The 18,721-nt window shown below is 44.2% G+C and overlaps 1 protein-coding gene across 3 annotated transcripts in view; it reads left to right on the top strand.

The window, feature by feature from the left end:
• Positions 1 to 490: 490 nt before the first annotated feature.
• Positions 491 to 18,721, top strand: part of EEIG2 (EEIG family member 2) — a 38,285-nt gene continuing 20,054 nt past the window's right edge. For 2 of the 3 annotated variants that reach the window (XM_050963465.1, XM_050963464.1), the window contains exons 1-2: positions 491 to 921; positions 16,268 to 16,388. In XM_050963465.1, the coding sequence (XP_050819422.1) occupies positions 770 to 921; positions 16,268 to 16,388 (273 nt within the window). In that variant the 5' untranslated portion in view covers positions 491 to 769. The other variant, XM_050963466.1, reaches the window with a different exon arrangement.

The raw sequence follows: 18,721 nt of genomic DNA, 5'->3' as shown, positions 1-18,721 counted from the left end.
TCTATTGCAATCCCCAGTGCTACTCATAACGTCGGACGTGCCCGATCAGTCACCTGCCAGCATTTTAAGCCGTAGATAATCACCCCCTACACTCTATGCTTTCCACTGCACACATGAAGCGGTCATGGAGGCTCTCCAGAGGCGGGGGAGGTTTTCCGTGGATTGAAGATGTCTCTGATCGCACATCCCCGGGGCAGGTGCCCACCGCGCAGCAGCACGGCGGCCGAGCAGTGCGTTGCACCGGGCTGAGGACGCAGGGGAGCAGCCCCATGCGGAGCGCTAAGCGCAGCCAGGGCAGCCCCGTCGCCAGCCCCAGAGCAGCGCAGCGCGCTCGACCAGTTCCGCCACCGCCTCCTCCAGCACCTCCCTCCTGCCCGCCCCCCTCCGTGTGTTTAGTGCGTTGAGGCGCCCGCCCGCCTTCTTTCTCCCTCCTTCTTTCGGCTGGCGGCGCGGCGCGTCCGGGCCGCTGGAGGCGCGCGCCCGCCGCCTCGGCAGCAGAGCCGGCCTTTGCAGCCCTGGCTGGGGCTCAGCGCGGCGCTGCCCCCTCCCCTCGGACAGCGGAGGCGGGTTGGTTTGAAAGGGAGGCGGCGGCTGCCATGTAAGCGGCTCGGGCGGGCGGTAGTAGGAGGCGCCGTTGGGAGCCGGGCGGGTAGCACCGTGGGCAGGGGGCGGGCGTGCCCGTCCCAGCAGCCATGAGCGCGGCAGGCGGGCGGTGGCCGGCAGGGGCGAGGCGCTGAGGGCCCGGCCGGAGGCTCCCCGGCCCCCGCCCATGGCCTTCATGATGATGATGAAGAAGAAGAAGTTCAAGTTCCGCGTGGAGCTGGAGCTGGACGAGCTCTCGTCCGTGCCCTTCGTCAATGGCATCCTCTTCTGCAAGGTGCGGCTGCTGGACGGCGGCAGCTTCAGCGGGGAGTCCTCCCGGTAGGTGCCTGCCCCTCTGCGCCGCGGCCCCTGGCACCAGTCAGGCGAGCGGTGCATGCAGACCTCCCACGTCCCAGCCACAGGGACCTGTGCAGCCGCCTTTCTCCGGAGCGCCTTGCAAACCCGCCGCTGTGCAGCCCTTCTGCCTCCAAATAGTCTTACACCTCATGCCGCCCCCACCCTTGCAGCCCTCTGCCTCTGTAGCCTTGCGATAAAGGCAGTATCCTCTGCTCAGAATTAAAAGCTTTTAACTCTCTTCACCCACCAGCCCGCGCTGTAAGTACATCACTTATGGGTTGTCACTCTGCTGCTTGATCTCTAGTGCATGCATCATGGTAACTGTACATTTGCAAAGAAGGTAACAATTACATCCATCTCATAGTCGCTTTCTGTTTGTTTCTAGCAAGCTTCTGAACTTAGAAACACGTAAGAGCAAGCAGTTGAGCCCTTTATTGACTGTCCTTGGTGTTTACTAGAGTCCTGCTGAATACAAAATGTGTATCTGCATCCAATCCGCAAACGTGGTCCGCGGATATTCGCAGATTTTCAGGGCTCCATTGGTTACTGTGTGTTTTGGCTGGGTCATGGGAATATACGGTGCAATGTACTAAACTCAAGCATGCAGTATACTTCTTTCCTTGCACTAAGGTGACAGCAGCACTTTTACCTTTGGAGCTTTGTCATTGTGGACTTGCGCTTAAATTATTTACTGCTTATGATTAGATTACCTATTTTGAAATGGCCATTAATGAACCACTGCAGAAAGATTAGATGACTCAGAAGTGAGGTGTCCATCTCTGAAGCTTAAAAAAAAATGTTTCTTGCAAGTTTTGTTGGCATTTAGGAATGGGCTTTAGAGCATCTCTTGTCTTCTCATTAGACATGGTGTTGTGTGTGTGATGCAACAGCTTGGAAGAAGCTAGAAAAGGCTTGGATAGAATTCTGCTAGATAAAATGATTGGCCATACATGCTTCCCCAAATTTGTTTATTTCCTCAGTTAGAAAGTAATAGTGCACACACATACGGACACACACTCTGTCTCTAAATAAGAGTCATGCTGTTCTAAAGCATGGACTCTTCAGTAAGGGCAAAGTTATATTGATTTTAAAAGCTCATGGGAATGTAAACTTATTTACTGTAGTCACATTCCTTTCCGCCCCGCCCCCCCAGTCTCTTCCATATCTATCAACAAGAATGTTAATGGAATAAGAATATGGAAGTCTGGCTGCTGAAATATTGTCGACAGAAAGCCAAGAAAATTAGTGCCTAATGTAACGTGACTATGTTCTGTTTTTTCGCATGCAGACTTTTTTTAAAGTAAATTTCTGACTAGAGTTAATTTATATAACATAATATGACTAGAAAGGAAGCACAGTTTACCCATTCTATGTAAAAAAGTGGAAATAAGAATATTCAGGCTCCTGCAACCCAGTTAGTGTAACACATGGTTGCAGTCAGCAGTGTCCATTAATAATCTGAATATCTGATTTAAGGCAGCCTATACTGTACTCTTCTTCTGTCTTCTGTTTGATACTTTACTGCCACTTTTCACTTTTTTTATGTAATTTGAGAATCACAGTAAAAGTATTTAACATAAAAGTGGCCATAGAAAAATGGCACCTTATTTCTTGTATGTGTCTGAGCCATGTACTTAACAGGAATAATTCCATTTGTCAACCTGCAGAGCAAATGCAGCTGTGGAAAGACAGCTGGATTCCTTTTTGCCTCATACGTCAGCAACAGAACTGTCAGCTCAGTTCTGACTGCAGAATATTTATTTGCTGCTGATGGTACATAAGACAGAACGTAACTTGATTTTTATCTTTCCAGATACCAGGTGGAAGTTGCAGCATTGGCAGTTATATATTTTTTTTCTATTTTGGCTTGTCAACTTCTTCAGTAAATCCTTGAGAGAATAAATATCCAACCCCAATATATTATTTGTCCATGACATGGATTACAGCTTTGCTTTAATGTCATTACCAAAATGATTACTTGCTGAAACTTTTCAAGGCTGAACAGCTAGAAATCAGTGTAAAAAATTATATTGCCATTCAGTGCTTATTATTAAATTACCTTATATGTTAGTCACAGACTTTACTGAATTATATGTTTTGATTCTGTGGATGGAAGTGTTTTATGAGGATAAAGATACACTGCCTGGAGTGGCTCATGAATGAGAATACCAACCTCCAGGCAGACTCTTAAGAAGCAGGGCACAAACCCCAACCTGTTTTTGAGCTCTATGCTTAGATTTCACTAGCCCAGTAACAAATGTCAACACCTCAGGCACTATACAGCCTTAACAGGGAGTTACAGACAGTCCTCTTGGGCATTCCAGTCTATCTTGCTACCCAGGCAAGCTTGACTTTGTGATAGATGGTCACTTTACACAATGTTCAGGTTACTTCCAGTCCCAAAGGACAGGTCACTTACCCCAGGTCAGTTGTACTCGGCTCTCAAATCGAAGAGTGCCTGTAGCCAATCCTGTAATAAATTAACTAAAGATAACTGTTTACAAGGTTAAAACTGGAGATGTATGCACACAATTGAGAAACAATCTTAGATTTAAAAGGGTTATATAAGTTGATATAATAAGCAGCCCTGTATATCTGTTAGGGCTGACCCATGCCAAGCAGCATGGGGATCTCTTGCTTATGTTTAGGAATCTTTGTCCATCAGAGTCCAGATAGCATAAAGAGACCCCAATTCCTTCTGTTAAGGGATCCTAATCCCCCCCTTCCATGGAGTTCAAGCTGATGGGATGAACAGTTCTGCATATAACCTCTTCAGGGGTGGAGCAATTGACAAAGTCTTTGTTCTACAGTGGCCCATTTGGACTCAGTAATCTTTCCTGGTGATCAGGAGAGGATGCCTTCTGTAGGAATCCAGCATTCTGTATTAGGTAAAGTGAGGTTTTTCTAATTCCCCACCCCACCTAGTTGAGTTCCAGAGTTTCAGAACAAAAATTTTACAGTTATAGAGCACACACAGAAGTATTACCTTATAGCATGGATACAGATATTATAAGTAAGATAAATACATGCAGCCTGCTACTAGCATTTCATAAAGTCTAAACACATTTTTATTATACTAATATCTGTTTTTACTATAATACCTCCCAAGTAAACCAGACTTGTGTTAAACAGTGTTCTGTTAGTCTTCGGGCCTTGGCATGAGCTGGCACCGGGTCTGCCAGCATCACAGATAATTATACCAAAATGGAGTTTTGGACCATGCACTTTTGAATCAACTAAAAAAAAACGAGTACTTGTGGCACATTAGAGACTAACAAATTTATTTGAGCATAAGCTTTCATGGGCTACAGCCCACTTCATTGGATGCATGCGGTGGAAAATACAGTAGGAACAAAAATATATATAATACACACAGAGACAATGAAACAATGGGTGTTACCATACACACTCGAACGAGAGTGCTCAGTTAAGGTGAGCTATTACCAGCAGGAGAGAAACTTTTTGTAGTTGTAATCAAAATGGTCCATTTGCAGCAGTTGACATGAAGTTGCGAGGAACAGTAGGAGGGGGAAATAAACATGGGGAAATAGTTTTACTTTGTGTAATGACCCATCCACTCCCAGTCTTTATTCAAGCCTAATTTAATGGTGTCCATTTTGCAAATTAATTCCAATTTAGCAATCTCTCGTTGGAGTCTGTTTCTGAAGTTTTTTTGTTGTAATATTGCGACTTTTAGGTCTGTAATCGAGTGACCAGAGAGATTGAAGTGTTCTCGGACTGGTTTTTGAATGTTATAATTCTTGACATCTTGTTTGTGTCCATTTATTCTTTTACGTAGAGATTGTCCGGTTTGACCAATGTACATGGCAGAGGGGCATTGCTGGCACATGATGGCATATATCACATTGGTAGATGTGCAGGTGAACGAGCCTCTGATAATGTGGCTGATGTGATTAGGTCCTATGATGGTGTCCCCTAAATAGATGTGTGGACAGAGTTGGCACTGGACTTTGTTGCAAGGATAGGTTCCTGGGTTAGTGTTTTTGTTGTGTGGTTTGTGGTTGCTGGTGAGTGTTTGTTTCAGGTTGGGGGGCTGTCGGTAAGCAAAGACTGACCTGTCTCCCAAGATCTCGGAGTGATGGATCGTCCTTCAGGGTAGGTTGTAGATCCTTGATGATGCATTCGAGAGATTTTAGTTGGGGGCTGAAGGTGACAGCTAGTGGCATTCTGTTACTTTCTTTGCTGAGTCTGTCCTGTAGTAGGTGACTTCTAACTGTAACCTTACACAGAAGTGTAGTCTCAAATAACTGGGATGCTTGTTGGGGGTTTTTTTTGGTGGGAGGAGGGACTTCAGACCAGCAACACTTTACTCTCATCTCATTTCTGTTTAACACACTGCTGAATGATTTTTCTTTAGCAGTAACATAATTTTCATGTGCTGATTACTTTAGGTACTAACATCCCATTACTGTTATAGGCAGATGCTACTGCCTTAGGCCTGGTCTACACTTAAAATTTAGGTTAATGTAGCTATGGCAGTCAGAGCTGCACATGATCCGCATCCCTGAGTGCCATAGCTATGCCAACCTAACGCTGTCACTCGGGGCAAGGGTGCTCCTACAATGACAGAAAAAATCCTCCACACCGTGGAGTTTTGCCAGCATACTGACAGCACCAAAGCGGTGCTGCTATGGTCTCTGTAGTGCAGACATAGCCTTAGTCACTTTCTATAATTGATGTATATCATCTGGGAAATCTCTTTATGTTAAAAGACAGTAGACTACAGCCAAGCAGATGCCTATATTGTAACCTTGTCCTTCCTTTACCTTGCACTTATCACTATGTGATGTCAAAGTGAGACCCCAATGCTGAAAACACATATTCTTAACTTTTCATATGTGAGTTCAGTGTTTGCAGAGTGAGGGGCCTTAGGTCTTGATCCTGCAATGTGGTGATGTTGTTGTTGGTTTTTTTTTTGTTGGTTTTTTTTTTCCTCCTTTGGAGCGTGGTTTTAAAATGGTACTGAACAGTAAGCTATGTGCTCATATTACAGGAAACCAGAGTGCGGGTCTCTAAAATTTTGGCTGGCAGAGTTGGATGCGTCACAAAGATGCTGCTGCACTTGTAGAGGAAGGTATAGAATTCCTTTGTAGTAGTCCTTTATGCCAATTTAGGGACTGTGTGCGCTATTGGCTCCGGAATGAATTGCTTTATTCCTATATAAGTGAACTCAAATCTTTTCAATAAGAATATAAGAACTTCCATACTGGGTCAGACCAATGGCCCACCTAGCTCAGTATCCTGTCTCTGACAGTGACAAGTACCAATAAAATGAAGGCATTATAGTGTTCAGCAGAATTTGCAAACTAGCTTAGTCTTTATTTTTTAAGTGAGCATTGTCTTTCTGTTGTTTAATGTGATAAAATGCAAACTGCACTAGTATTTTTTTTAAGAGTTGGTAATTGTGTGCTCAAAGTAGTTAACTTTATAGCATTTTAAGGGAAATGTTAAATGTTTCGAAGAATGATTTAAAAACGGGTGCATAGCAGACAATACGGTTAATTTATGACACACATACAAAATTTTTCCAAAATATTTTAAGTGTTCACCCAATGTCTGGTAACATAATTGCTTGGGGAGAAACTTAATGGGGTTAGGTGCTCCATTCCCACTGACTAGGAGTTGGGTTCTTAACTGCCATCTGTCTTTGGAAATCTTCCCTTTTTAAGAACAGTCTTATTCAGAACTGTAAAACAGCTTTGTAAATGCCTTTCACTTCCTTCCCAACACTTATTCTTCAAACATGAGATCACAAAAGAGCCAAATATACATCAACGTCTTAAGATAGCATGATATGCTGACAAAATGTGGCCATAAAATACAATGTATATGCAGGGGTGACGGGTTTATAGAAATTTTTGTGGTGCCCAGAACCTGCCTCCTTCCCCCAAACTCCGCTCCCCCCCACCTGCCTAAGGCTCTGGGAGGGAGTTTGGGTGAGGGTGGGAGGAGGTCTGGGGTGCAGGCTCTGGTAGGGAGTCTGATTGCGGAAGGGGTGAGAGGTTGGGCTCTGAGAGGGAGTTTGGGTGCTGGGTGCAGTCTCTGGAGGTGCAGGAGGGGGTGAGGGGTACAGGCTCTGGGACGGAGTTTGGGTGTAGGCTTTAGGCTGGGGTGAGGGATGGGGGTGTAGGAGGGGGTGAGGGGTGCAGGCTCTGGGAAGGAGTTTGGGGGTGGAGAAGAAGGGGGTGCAGGCTCGGAGGGAGCCTGGGGGCAGGGGGGGCAGAGGGAGGGGGTGCAGGGGTGAGAGCTGTAGGGTGGGGCTGGGGATGAGGGATTTGGGCTCTGGGAGGGGGCAGAGGGTTCGGGCAGTTGGGGTGTGGGGAGGTGAGGGCTGTGGCTGGGGGTGTGGGCTCTGGGGTGAGGCAAGGCTGGGGATGAGTTTGGGGTGCAGGCAGGCTGCCCTGGGGCTGGGGCCAGAGAGGAGGATTCCCCCCAGCCCTCTCCCTGCCAGCAGCAGGAGCTCTGGGGGAAGGGCCCCCCTCTTCCCTCGGCAGCACACTCATCCCACACCACTGTCACTGTATGTGCTCCTAGGGCCCCTCTCAGGTCCAGGAAGCCCCCTCACCTTCCCTGTGGTGGGTGTGGGGGAGAGGGGGAGGCTGCCATCATGTGTGGCCTCCTCCCCTGCTGCTGCCCCTTGCCCAGTGTGGGGCAGGAGTGATGCCTGCAGGTGGGGGAGGGGGCTCTGTGTTGGTGGAAGGTCCTTCCGGAAAAGGGAAGGGTCTGAGGCAGAAGGGCAGGGTAAGGGCAACCTGCCCTGCCACTAGTGGATAGGGGCACTAGGACCCTGCGGCGGCAGTTGATGCCAGGAGCGGAGTCGGCATGGAGCTGCAGGGGACAGGCAGGGATGCTCCAGGACCTGAGGGAAGTGTGTGGGGGCTCAGGGGACACTAGGGGGAGGCATGAGGGGGTGGCAGGCGGGGCCAGGGGAAAGTCCCAGCCCCAAACATTGGTGGAGCTGGGCCCTGAATATTGTTGGAGCCCGGGCACCATCGGCCCATACAACTCGCTGCCCCTATGTATATGTGTTATAAGCCAAATGGATCCAACTAGTCTTATATCCACAAACTGTCTTGCTAAATTGTATTATGTACCGATTAGACCCCTGATCCTGCAAACACTTTCATATGACAGTAGTCCCACTGAGCTCAAGGGGAAAATAGACATGTCAGGTAAAAGTTCAGGCTATTGGAAAATATTTATTCTTCAGCACTGTTATCTCTTCACTGTATATTCCTGGGGGCATTCTGCGCCAAAAAAATAAAAATTCTGCACACAATATTTTAAAATTCTGCAAATGTTGTTTGTCAAGTTAACACAATATAATCACGCTAGTTTCAATTATTTTGGTAATTTATTTCAAAATATCTGTCAGTAAGTATGTCTGTAAAAATACACACACACACATATACACACACACTCTCTCTCTCTTTTCCCCCCCCCCCCCAGGAGCAGAGAGTTAAAGAAATCCCTATGACAACCCAGTTCCTATTTTCTCTGCCCTCTTCTCCCCAGAGCCCAGCTGAGGGGCCAGTTGCTCACAACCCCTCCCCCCCAGAGCCCAGACACCTGGTTCTCCCTCCAGCCAATACACCCGCACCCCCTCACCCTCCAGAGCCCAGACACCCACCCAGAGACCAGGGATCCATAGGGAGAAACAGCCTGATGCTGGGTCCCAGGCTTGTGTGGAGTTTTCTGCATGCAACTGTCTCCTTCCTTCAGGGCATGTGGGGAACTGCAGCTTCCAGGAACCCTCTAGCTCCTGCCCCTGTAGTGTCTTCTAGTGCAAGCTAGGCTCTGCTGGGTCCAGTGGCCCCTAGTGGTGGCCAGCAGCACTCCAACCCATTTCTGTGGGAGAAAGGAAATTCTGTGCACGCAACATTAATTTCTGCATTGCGCAGTGGTGCAGAATTCCCCCAGGACTAACTGTACAATATGTACATTAGTGAAGACTTAGGGCTTGTCTACCCTACCACTTAAGTTGATGTAACTTACGTCACTCGGGGAGAATTACATCAACTTAACAAAGTGTCTGCATGGTGGCAGAAGCAGGAATAGAATCCAGTTCTCCAGGGCAGCATTCAATTGCTGTAACACAGGGGTCAGCAACCTTTCAGAAGTGGTGTGCTGAGTCTTCATTTATTCACTCTAATTTAAGGTTTCGCATGCCAGTAATACATTTTAACATTTTTAGAAGGTCTCTTTCTATAAGTCTATAATATATAACTAAACTATTGTTGTATGTAAAGTAAATAAGGTTTTAAAAATGTTTAAGAAGCGTCATTTAAAATTAAATTAAAATGCAGAGCTCCCTGGACCAGTGGCCAGGACCTGGGCAATGTGAGTGCCTCTGAAAATCAGCTCACGTGCCCTTTGGCACACGTGCCATAGGTTGCCTACCCCTGCTGTAACCTCAAGTCCTCCTTTCACTTGACAACACATCCTCCAATTTCTGCAACAAATGAAGCAGGAGTCCTACAGACAACAGTCTTCTTCACTGCATAACCCTGGTTTATCTCCAGAGTAGGTCCATCTGCTACACTGTATAGAAAAAATAGTATGTTATCATATAATTAAAGACTATCATAATACTTATGCACAAAAGGGCTGGATGAAGGTTGCACAGGCCATTTTAATTCTGGCATTTAATAATATTTTAATGTAGCTTTTTTGTGTGCAATTTCCTACATCTTTTAAAATGCAAACAAAAAATGTAATCATGTGGCATCATATTGACATCCAGATGGTTCATCAGCAGGATAGAAACCTTTAAATCCACTTGAGCTAGCAGTCCTAGATTGTTATATTCTATATGGACCAGCAGTAGAGCAGGATGAGATGCACTATACTATTGATTTCAGTTATTTGTTGACATCTATGGAATGGTGAGACTCAGGGAATCTTGAGTCTGTGCCTACTAGAGAATTATTCCAGGCTCTGGAGAGGAGCAGACCCTTCTGCTAGTTCCCACTATCCTTGACCCTTCTGTCTCCTTTCCTCCAGTTTGTTCCAGTCCTGCCTTTTCCAGTCCAGTTCTACCCTGGAGGAAGAAATAAGGCAGCCATCCCTAGAAACGTTCAGGAAAGGATTGCAGAGTATCTCGATGAACGTTTCATCAAGATCTCTCAGGAGGAGAAAAGGGACATCTCTATGTACATTAACTGCTCTGGATGCTGCCTGCCCACTTTTCTCCCATAATCCTGCAGATACCAAATTCTATCTCCTGGTTTTTTTTGTTCTGCTGTCTCTTGACACCTCATGATACCTTAAGGATGGACCAGATGCCATCTTTCAATTTAAACAGTGTAAGGAAAAATCCATGCATATGCTTACCCAAGGTCCCTTTCCCTTCATTCGGCTTGTACATGCTTGGCTGGCAGGACTGGCTAGACTGTGATGGAGTCTCAAACAGGTTCTGGTTTATGGTATAGCTGGTAGCCCCGCCCCTGCCACATCTTCCTCCTCCTCCTCTTGACTGTGTGTGTGGGGTGGGGAGGGGGTCTCTGTCTTGGGTTTCTCTGAGGTATCCATGGTGGTTTGCAAGGTGCTGGTGGGATCTCTGCCAAGTATAGCATGTAGCTTGTTGTTAAGGTGGCAGGTCTGCAGCTCAGCACCAGATTGATTGTTGGCCTCCCTGGGCTTGTGGTATGCCTGCCACAGTTCCTTTGCTTTCACATGGCACTGCTGCTGATCCCAGTCATACCCCTTTACCTGCATCCCTCATGCAATCTTTTTATAGATGTCCATGTTTCCACAGCTCGTCTGTAGCTTTGCTTGCACAGCCTCTTCTCCCCACAGGCCCAGGAGATCCAATACCTCCTGTTTTCTCCAGACAGGAGCTCACCAGTGCATGGAGTTGGCATGCTCAGTTGGGCAGTTAGCAGCTCACCTTGGTTGTGTGTAAGTTATGCTCGCCAAAGTGGGCAATCAGGAAGAGGCATTTCAAAAACATATGGGAAGCTTTAAAAGGTGACCCATGGCAGTGGAATTTACATTGTGACCAGAGCAGTCAGGGAATGGGGCATTGTGAAACAGCTGCTCACGACTATTGAGGTTGACAAAGCTCAGTGTTTACACTCTGTGTTGCTGTAATGAGGCACTGAGGTCTGCCAGAGACAAATCTGAGTGTAGACATATGTAGAAATAGGTTGATGCAAGGCGACTTACGTTGACCTAACTCTGTAGTGTAAGCCAGGCCTAAGTGGCATTCAGCTGATGAAAGGCCTGTCTACTACAGAATCCCCAAAATGAAAAAATACCCCCGGTCTGTATCAGACATACAAAGCTGGCCTGGAGAAGAGCTGTATTTATAGTTAGTCCTATGTTTGAGGCTTAATGCCACATGAGTGTCAGCAAATCACCAAATATCCTATAGTTTATTTACGTACAGGAAGGATCATAACTTATGCCATGTTAACTTGCAAATAAACTGATGCGAAGTTTGATATTGATTGTTACCTTGCATCATTCTTAGTTTACTCCTACTCCCAGTGTTCATCTTCTTTTGACATTATAATGTTAGTTGCAAAAATGTGTTTGATTTGTCAAGCATTAACAACTGTCTTTGTTTGTTTTTTACTTGGTGAAATGATGCAATGAGGCTCATAGGAAACTGACTCATAACGGAAGGCTTTCACCCGTGTGTCCATTAGCACAGTCATAGTTGCCAAATAGTCATCTGAGTTCATATCCATGGCAACCAATCAATATTTTTTGTGTGTGTAGTGGGGAAAACTTTGCACATGAAATAGGAAATCTCAGAAATTGTGATGTGGTTCTTAAAAGTTCACGTTTATAATAGTTTATTCACTTGTTTGCTTGAGTACTGATAATTTGTCTGCAGAAAAATCACAAATATTAAAACATACCTTGTATGAATTTTCTCTGGGGACTCAGTATACCTAACATTTGCATGTGGAACACTTGGATTAAGAACCATTCAAGTCCAACAATGGAAGAATATTATCTTGCTACTTAAAAGAAGAGCAGTTAAAATAGATGAAGTCTTATTTGTCTTTTCAAAAACTAAACTATTCAAATAGATTTAAATAACATGAGATGAACATTTACAAGATATTTCAACACAAGGATTATCCCCCTAGAATTATCCCCCTCTTCTCTTTGTGATTAGGAATAGATGACTTGATTGAACAAATGGTCACAAAGGTAATCAGTGCCATGCCTCCTGGCTTTGTTTTTGTATTTTAATAATATATTTCTATTAAAATAAATGACTGTCTCATCCTACAATATTTATTTTGTGCTTTTCTTTGTGACTTCATCCATATGCTCATTACTACTTAGAGAGACTTGTAAATTCCCTTTAACGTAAATTAAAGAGTTCGGTATCAGAATGAACTGTTTATCTGTGCAGTTACATGATTCCATCATTTTCAGTACTTGTAAGCTACCTCTGGCTTTTAATAAATCGTTACTGCATGTTTTGGAAAATAGCTTGCCAAAGATGACAGTACTATTAGATACATCCTGCACACCCTTCCACAAAGCCACCAAAGTTTGGGGAAGTAGAGATCAGGATGGGATAATTCATAAGGTCCTTATGTACAGGAACATCTAAGGCCTGGGCTACACTAGCGGGGGGGGTTCGAACTAAGATACGCAACTTCAGCTACTCACTTCAACTTCAGCTACACAAATAATCTTAGTTCGACTTACCAGGCCGTCCTCACGGTGGCAAGTCGACTGGTGCAGCTCCCCTGCCGACGCTGCTTACTCCTTCTGCCGAGGTGGAGTACGGGCATCGATTAGCAGATCGATTTATTGCATCCAGAACAAGACGCGATAAATCGATCCCCAATACATCAAACACTACCCACCGATCTGACGGGTAGTATAGACATACCCTAATACTTTCCACAAGAAAACAGGGGTAAGAAAGGAATCCTGTATTTATATATAGCTGCTGAATTCTCTCTTTAGTGCCAATATTGTGTCAAGTCTTAAAGCACTAGTTACTTTAGCACTGCACCTGCAGTAGGCAAAGGTGAGGCATTAAATACAATCATTAGGGCTTCAGAAAAGACCCTACAGGATAGCAGCATAAGAATTTCCTATTGTTTGCGCGTTACCTGTTAAAGTACTAATTAAAGAATATGAAAGGAGGAAAAGATGCAGTGAAAATGCTTACGTGGATTCAAAATATGCTATCCCTTGAGCCCAGACAGCTGTTCAGGTTATTCAAACAGTCTTGCCTAGCCAAACCAATGGGAGTGTTACTCCACAATCTGAAATATCGCAGAAAGTAAAAGCAGACTAGTTAAGCATTATTTTAATAGACTCAAACTTAGGCCATAACAGTGCCCAACTGAACCTGTCTTCACATCAAATATGAAAATTCAGATATTTTTTTCAGTAATAAGGTCCATTATAACTTTTCCATGGCTTGTCTGCAAACTCTGCTGCAATTCTAGGACAATTATCCCACGATTCAAATAGGGCCTTAGCTATAAAATTATAAACAAAAATAATAATCCATCTGAATTTTCATATTTGATGTGAAGACAGGTTCAGTTGGGCACTGTTATTGCCCAAGTTTGAATCTATTAAAATAATGCTTAACTAAAGTCCATTGTTACTTTTCTGCAGTTTTCTGCTGTCGGCCACTCGGGGCTGAAAGTCCGGGCTCGCTGTCAGAATTGCAATGGAAGCCTAATATTGCACAATATTGCAAATTAAGTAGGGCCTTATTTACAGCCTCTTTTGATGGCATGCAATATAATAGAACTTTAAGGTAGCTCCTTATCCTGTTCATCCTCTTAAAGAAAATCAGCATAAGCAAAACAGAACAAAAATCTGTTTAACAAAATCTGGCCTGTGCTCTTCCTCTGTCTTCAGTCCCTACTGCTCCAATTGTATCATCTTTGTCTATTCTGAATATTCTTTAATATAATAGAAATGTTTCCAACCTCACTAGATCAGATTATATGCTGCTCCTACTTTTCACACAAAACCATCAGGCAGCAGAGCCAAGAGTGCATGTGAATTTTTGGCATGTTTTCCTCAGCTGCTGTCTTTCTGGAAGGTTCCTTTCCCCAGTCATCTGTCTTCCCCCACAGACAATGGTCACAGTTCCTTTTGTTTGTTTGTTTTTTCATTGTTTTTGTTCTGATGTGTAATTGTCAAAAAATTAGACTCAAAGCCCCTGAAGTGCCAGGACTGTAATACACTGACTCTTCTGGGAATGGCTGTGAAGAAAAACTGGGACCAATTAGCAAGGCAAGCCTCATCCACCTTGCCCCTAACCAGGGATAGAGAAGCCCCAGATAGACAGCATCTTGTCAGATGTAGGCATCTGCAGAAAGCCGCATACAAACCTTGTTGCCCCCAAAATCAGGCCAAACTGGGCAGGGAAGTAAGAGCCTGGCAGGCGCACCTAATGTTTCAAAGCAGTTTATTTCTCTCCTACCTGTCTCACCCCTGAAGTTCCTGAGCCCCAAAAAGCAGCCTGAGAATTCTGACATGGAGGATATTCTTGCCTTTTGTAGCTTCTTGGGAAGGGGGGGCGGATAATTTCTGTTATCTCTTATCCAGCTACAGAAAGTAAAGAACTCGCATAGATGCTAAGTTCTGTGCTGCTTCATGTATGTTGTCTCTCACCAGTGACAAACCACTGATTCTTCCTATAGGATATAGGGGGAGCAGGTGTTTGGGGAAGGTAGAAGTTCATTCTCCGCACCCCTCAGAAATGGGAACATTTGTGGGGGAAGGCAAGCGAGCTGCAGCTTGAAGAGCTGGGGAGGGTGATATTGCTGGGCAGATGGGAATTGGGAGGGACTCATGAGAGGAAGCCTGGGGTTGTCATACAGGGTGGATGGCGGTATGTAGGGTCTAATGGAGGAATTTGGGGAGCCTCTCCCCTTCTGCATGTGCTCGTAATAGCCTCCATATTGGCCATCTGCCCCTATCCTATTCAGCCACTCTCCTATTTACGTCAGCCTCTGATACCATCCTGTCCGCCTTCTGCTGAGAACAGCGCACTGAGGCATCCATCACTTCCATGCTGTCAAGGAGTCCATGAAGGTTGTGAGTTGCCACAAAGACAAGAAAGCAGCCAGATAGGCCTGCAGTGGTCAGGACTAATGGTAAAGAAAACCCTATTTAGTCCCTATTGGATGCATGAGATGGGGCCTGTAGACAGGAATGTCATTCCCAGTGCTTGACACTTGGCAGGTCTGCAATTGCTAGTGAGAGGAAAACTTTCCTAAAGGATGAGCTAGAAAGACTGCATCTTTCCTGTTCACTCCGACATGAAATCCCTGGTATTGTACCTAGACAGAAAGCTCATGATTGTAATTTTCTGTTTTGGTTAGAACAAACTATATTTTCCCCTGTCCATGTCAGGAGTGATTCACACTGACTGGAGAGTGTAGGGAAGCTTCTCCTTCCTCTTCCTGTGCTGTGTTTTGTCTTGAGGTTAAATGGAGGATTTGGACAGAACTTTAACTATTTGCCATATTTCAGTAGTCTTTAAAAACACACACAAGTGTTATGTGATTTTATGTTTTTTGCCTTTTTTTTTAAATGTGTAAGATTCTCAGGTGGTGCAGTGGGTGAATGCACTTGTCTTCTATCTCTGTAAGATAAGGATTGAAATTCTGCTCAGGTCTCAGTGAATGGAGCTTTGATAACGTCTTCATTTTGCCAAATGGAAAGAGTTGTTTTTAGAAGCCAACAGTCATGTTGGAGCCCTCAATGGAATGGCAGGGATGTTGCATGTCCAGATTATGAGTCTTGCACAAACTGTGTGGGGAAGCTTGTACAATCCCTCCATGTGTTACGCCTAACTTAAGCTAGTTGGCTTTCACTCTTCACTTTTTGGCACAGTAAATGAACTAATTTAAATAAAATCCTTTCCTTTACTGCTGACCTAACAGTTAGTCCAATCATCTTTCTTCTTAGCGTCAAGCCTGTGTACCCTTGCATGGTTGAGATGCAGCTTATCTATTACGTTTTTTCTATGAAAATTAACTTAGTTGTTAATTTTTTTCACTCAGCATGTTGCATTGTGCCTATCACAAGAGCTGTAGTAAACACCAAAAGTACTAAGCATGGTTAGACTCTTTCCTTTAAAAAAAATAAATAAATAAAAAATTAATTTTTCATCACATACAGACATTTAAACCAAGTTTTTGATAAGTGATTCATGTTTGTGCCACTTCAACTCAATGTTTACTCAGATTTGTCTAATGGTCTTTTGTGTTTTTGACTGCATGTGTCATTTTTTAGGTGTTTGTTTATAATGGCTGTCTGTCTCCTTTTCCCCCCCCCCCCCTCCTCTTTTTTGCAGAGAGGTCGTGCAGGCAAACTCTGTTCACTGGAAGAAGAAGTTCTTATTTATGTGTAAAATGAGTGCCAGTGCCACTACAGGCATTCTGGATCCTTGCATCTGCAGAGTATCTGTACGGAAGGTAAAAACAGCATTTTTTTCTCTTTTAGACCCTTAACTTTTTTTTTTCCACAGTAGCTCTGATCATTTGCTACTGACCTCTCTATTTTTATAGAGCTAGCAGACATTATAAACTGAATTGTAGCTGTAGCCATGTAAAATACTCATTACACTGGTCTACAATTTTTGAGAAGTCGTCTGCTTCAGAGATAAAATGTGCTATTTATTATGTATTTTGATGTGCTGAATTCAAATATGACAATTAAAACAACTGATTGGCTACTGTTTCTAAGATATTTAAGTTTTTACATTTTATGTCTATGTATATTGTGTAGATAGTAGAGTTTTAATCATAAATTGTAAACCTAGGTCTTTTCATGTGTTTATGGTTGCTTTACATGATGATATTTCACCTGTTCAGTTTATGTAACACTTTAAAAAGCAGCAAAAGGATTATATAAATAAAATGTATTATGAAACAAAAGGCAAAAAACTATTATGTACATAGTTTAGTCCTATTCAGTGTCTACTCGGCGCTTCTTGGCTTGTCTCTTGTATTCATTAAATGGAGCATCTCTTGTCACTGTCCAGCAATAGTCTGCAAGCATTGATGGGCTCCATTTGCCCTGATAGCCTGCCAGGAGATTCCACTGCTGTAGTTTGGAGCCCAACAGCTCTGCCTTACTCTTGGGTAGTTCCAAATCCCTGACAAGGTCATTCAGTTCACCTTGTGTTATGAGGTGTGGTTCAAAGGAGGAGGATGGGAGAAAATGTGGGTCCTGTGACATTGATGGTTCAGGACCAGAAGTTTCATCCTCTTCCTCGTCTGACTCAAGTGAGAATGATTCTGGTGCATCAGGAACCGGCAGTCCTTCTCCGTGGGGTACTGGGCATATAGCTGATGGAATGTTTGGATAACGCACAGTCCACTTTTTCTTCTTTGACACACCTTTCCCAACTGGAGGCACCATGCAGAAGTAACAATTGCTGGGATGATCTGTTGGCTCTCTCCAAATCATTGGCACTGTAAAAGGCATAGATTTCCTTTTCCTGTTCAACCACTGGCCAAGATTTGTTGCACAAGTGTTGCAGCATATGCGTGGGGCCCACCTCTTGTCCTGATCTCCAATTTTGCAGCCAAAAGAAAGGTGATAGGCTTTCTTAAGCATAGTGGTTATACTGCGCTTTTGTGATGCAAAAGTCACTTCACCACAAACATAGCAGAAGTTATCTGCACTATTCACACAAGTACCAGCCATCTCTGCTCACTTTGGCTAAACAGAAATGTGTCCCTTTGCAAAATCAAACACTGACAAATAAAAGAGCAGACACTGTGTGATTTCTAGAGCTGATATAGGGCAATTTGTTCAGCAGAGTGATGTAAGCCTCGTTATGATTGCATCATCCATGACTTCTAGGAATAACATGATGCAATTCATATCATGTATGACGCAATACCAGCTTCAGATTGCATCATTCATTGTTTTGCCTAAAAAGCAAGTACTGTCCAAACCCAGTCATAGATTTATTCATAGATCCAGTCAAAGATGTATTTTAGTCATTTCTGGTTTAAATTGAGATCCCTTCCGTTTATAACTCCCTTACCCTCTGCCATTCCCAAGTCAATGGTCGTATATACTGACCCAATAGCATATCTTGAAAACTAGAGCCAATCAACAATTTTAAGCATCATTTTCATTCTCAGTGACCCAGAATTAGTAAAGTTGGACTACATTTATTTCAGAAGCATTTTGGCTGTAGAGCAGTGTTATTAGTAAACATAATTTTGTCATCTGATCATCTGCTTACTTAACTCTAGTTCACATACAGTAACTCCTCACTTAGGCCTGGTCTACACCGGAGGGGAATCGACCTAAGATACACAACTTCAGCTACAAGAATAGCGTAGCTGAAGTTGTGTATCTTAGTTTGACTTACCTCGCATCCTCACGGCACAGGGTTGATTGCTGCGGCTCCCCCATCGACTTTGCTTGCGCCTCTCGCTGAGCTGGAGTTCAGCAGTTGACGGGAGAGTGATTGGGGATCAATTTATCACGTCTACACTACACGTGATAAATTGATCCCTGATAGATCGATCGCGACCTGTTGATCCGGCAAGTAGTGTAGCCTAAAAGTTGTCCCAGTTAACATTAATATGTTGCTGATCAATTAGAGAACATACTCGTTTGAAGTTGAGCAAGGCTCCCTTATAACGTTGTTTGGCAGCCGCCTGCTTTGTCCACTGCTTGTAGGAAGAGCAGCCCGTTGCAGCTAGCTGATGGGGGCTTGGAACCAGGGTGAACCAGCAGCCCCCCTGTCATCTCCCCTAAGTTCCCTATGCTGCAGCCGCCCAGT

Source organism: Gopherus flavomarginatus, chromosome 7 (genome assembly GCF_025201925.1).
Source record: "Gopherus flavomarginatus isolate rGopFla2 chromosome 7, rGopFla2.mat.asm, whole genome shotgun sequence".
Lineage (NCBI taxonomy): Eukaryota > Metazoa > Chordata > Testudines > Testudinidae > Gopherus > Gopherus flavomarginatus.
This window is presented reverse-complemented; position numbering and strand designations above follow the sequence as displayed.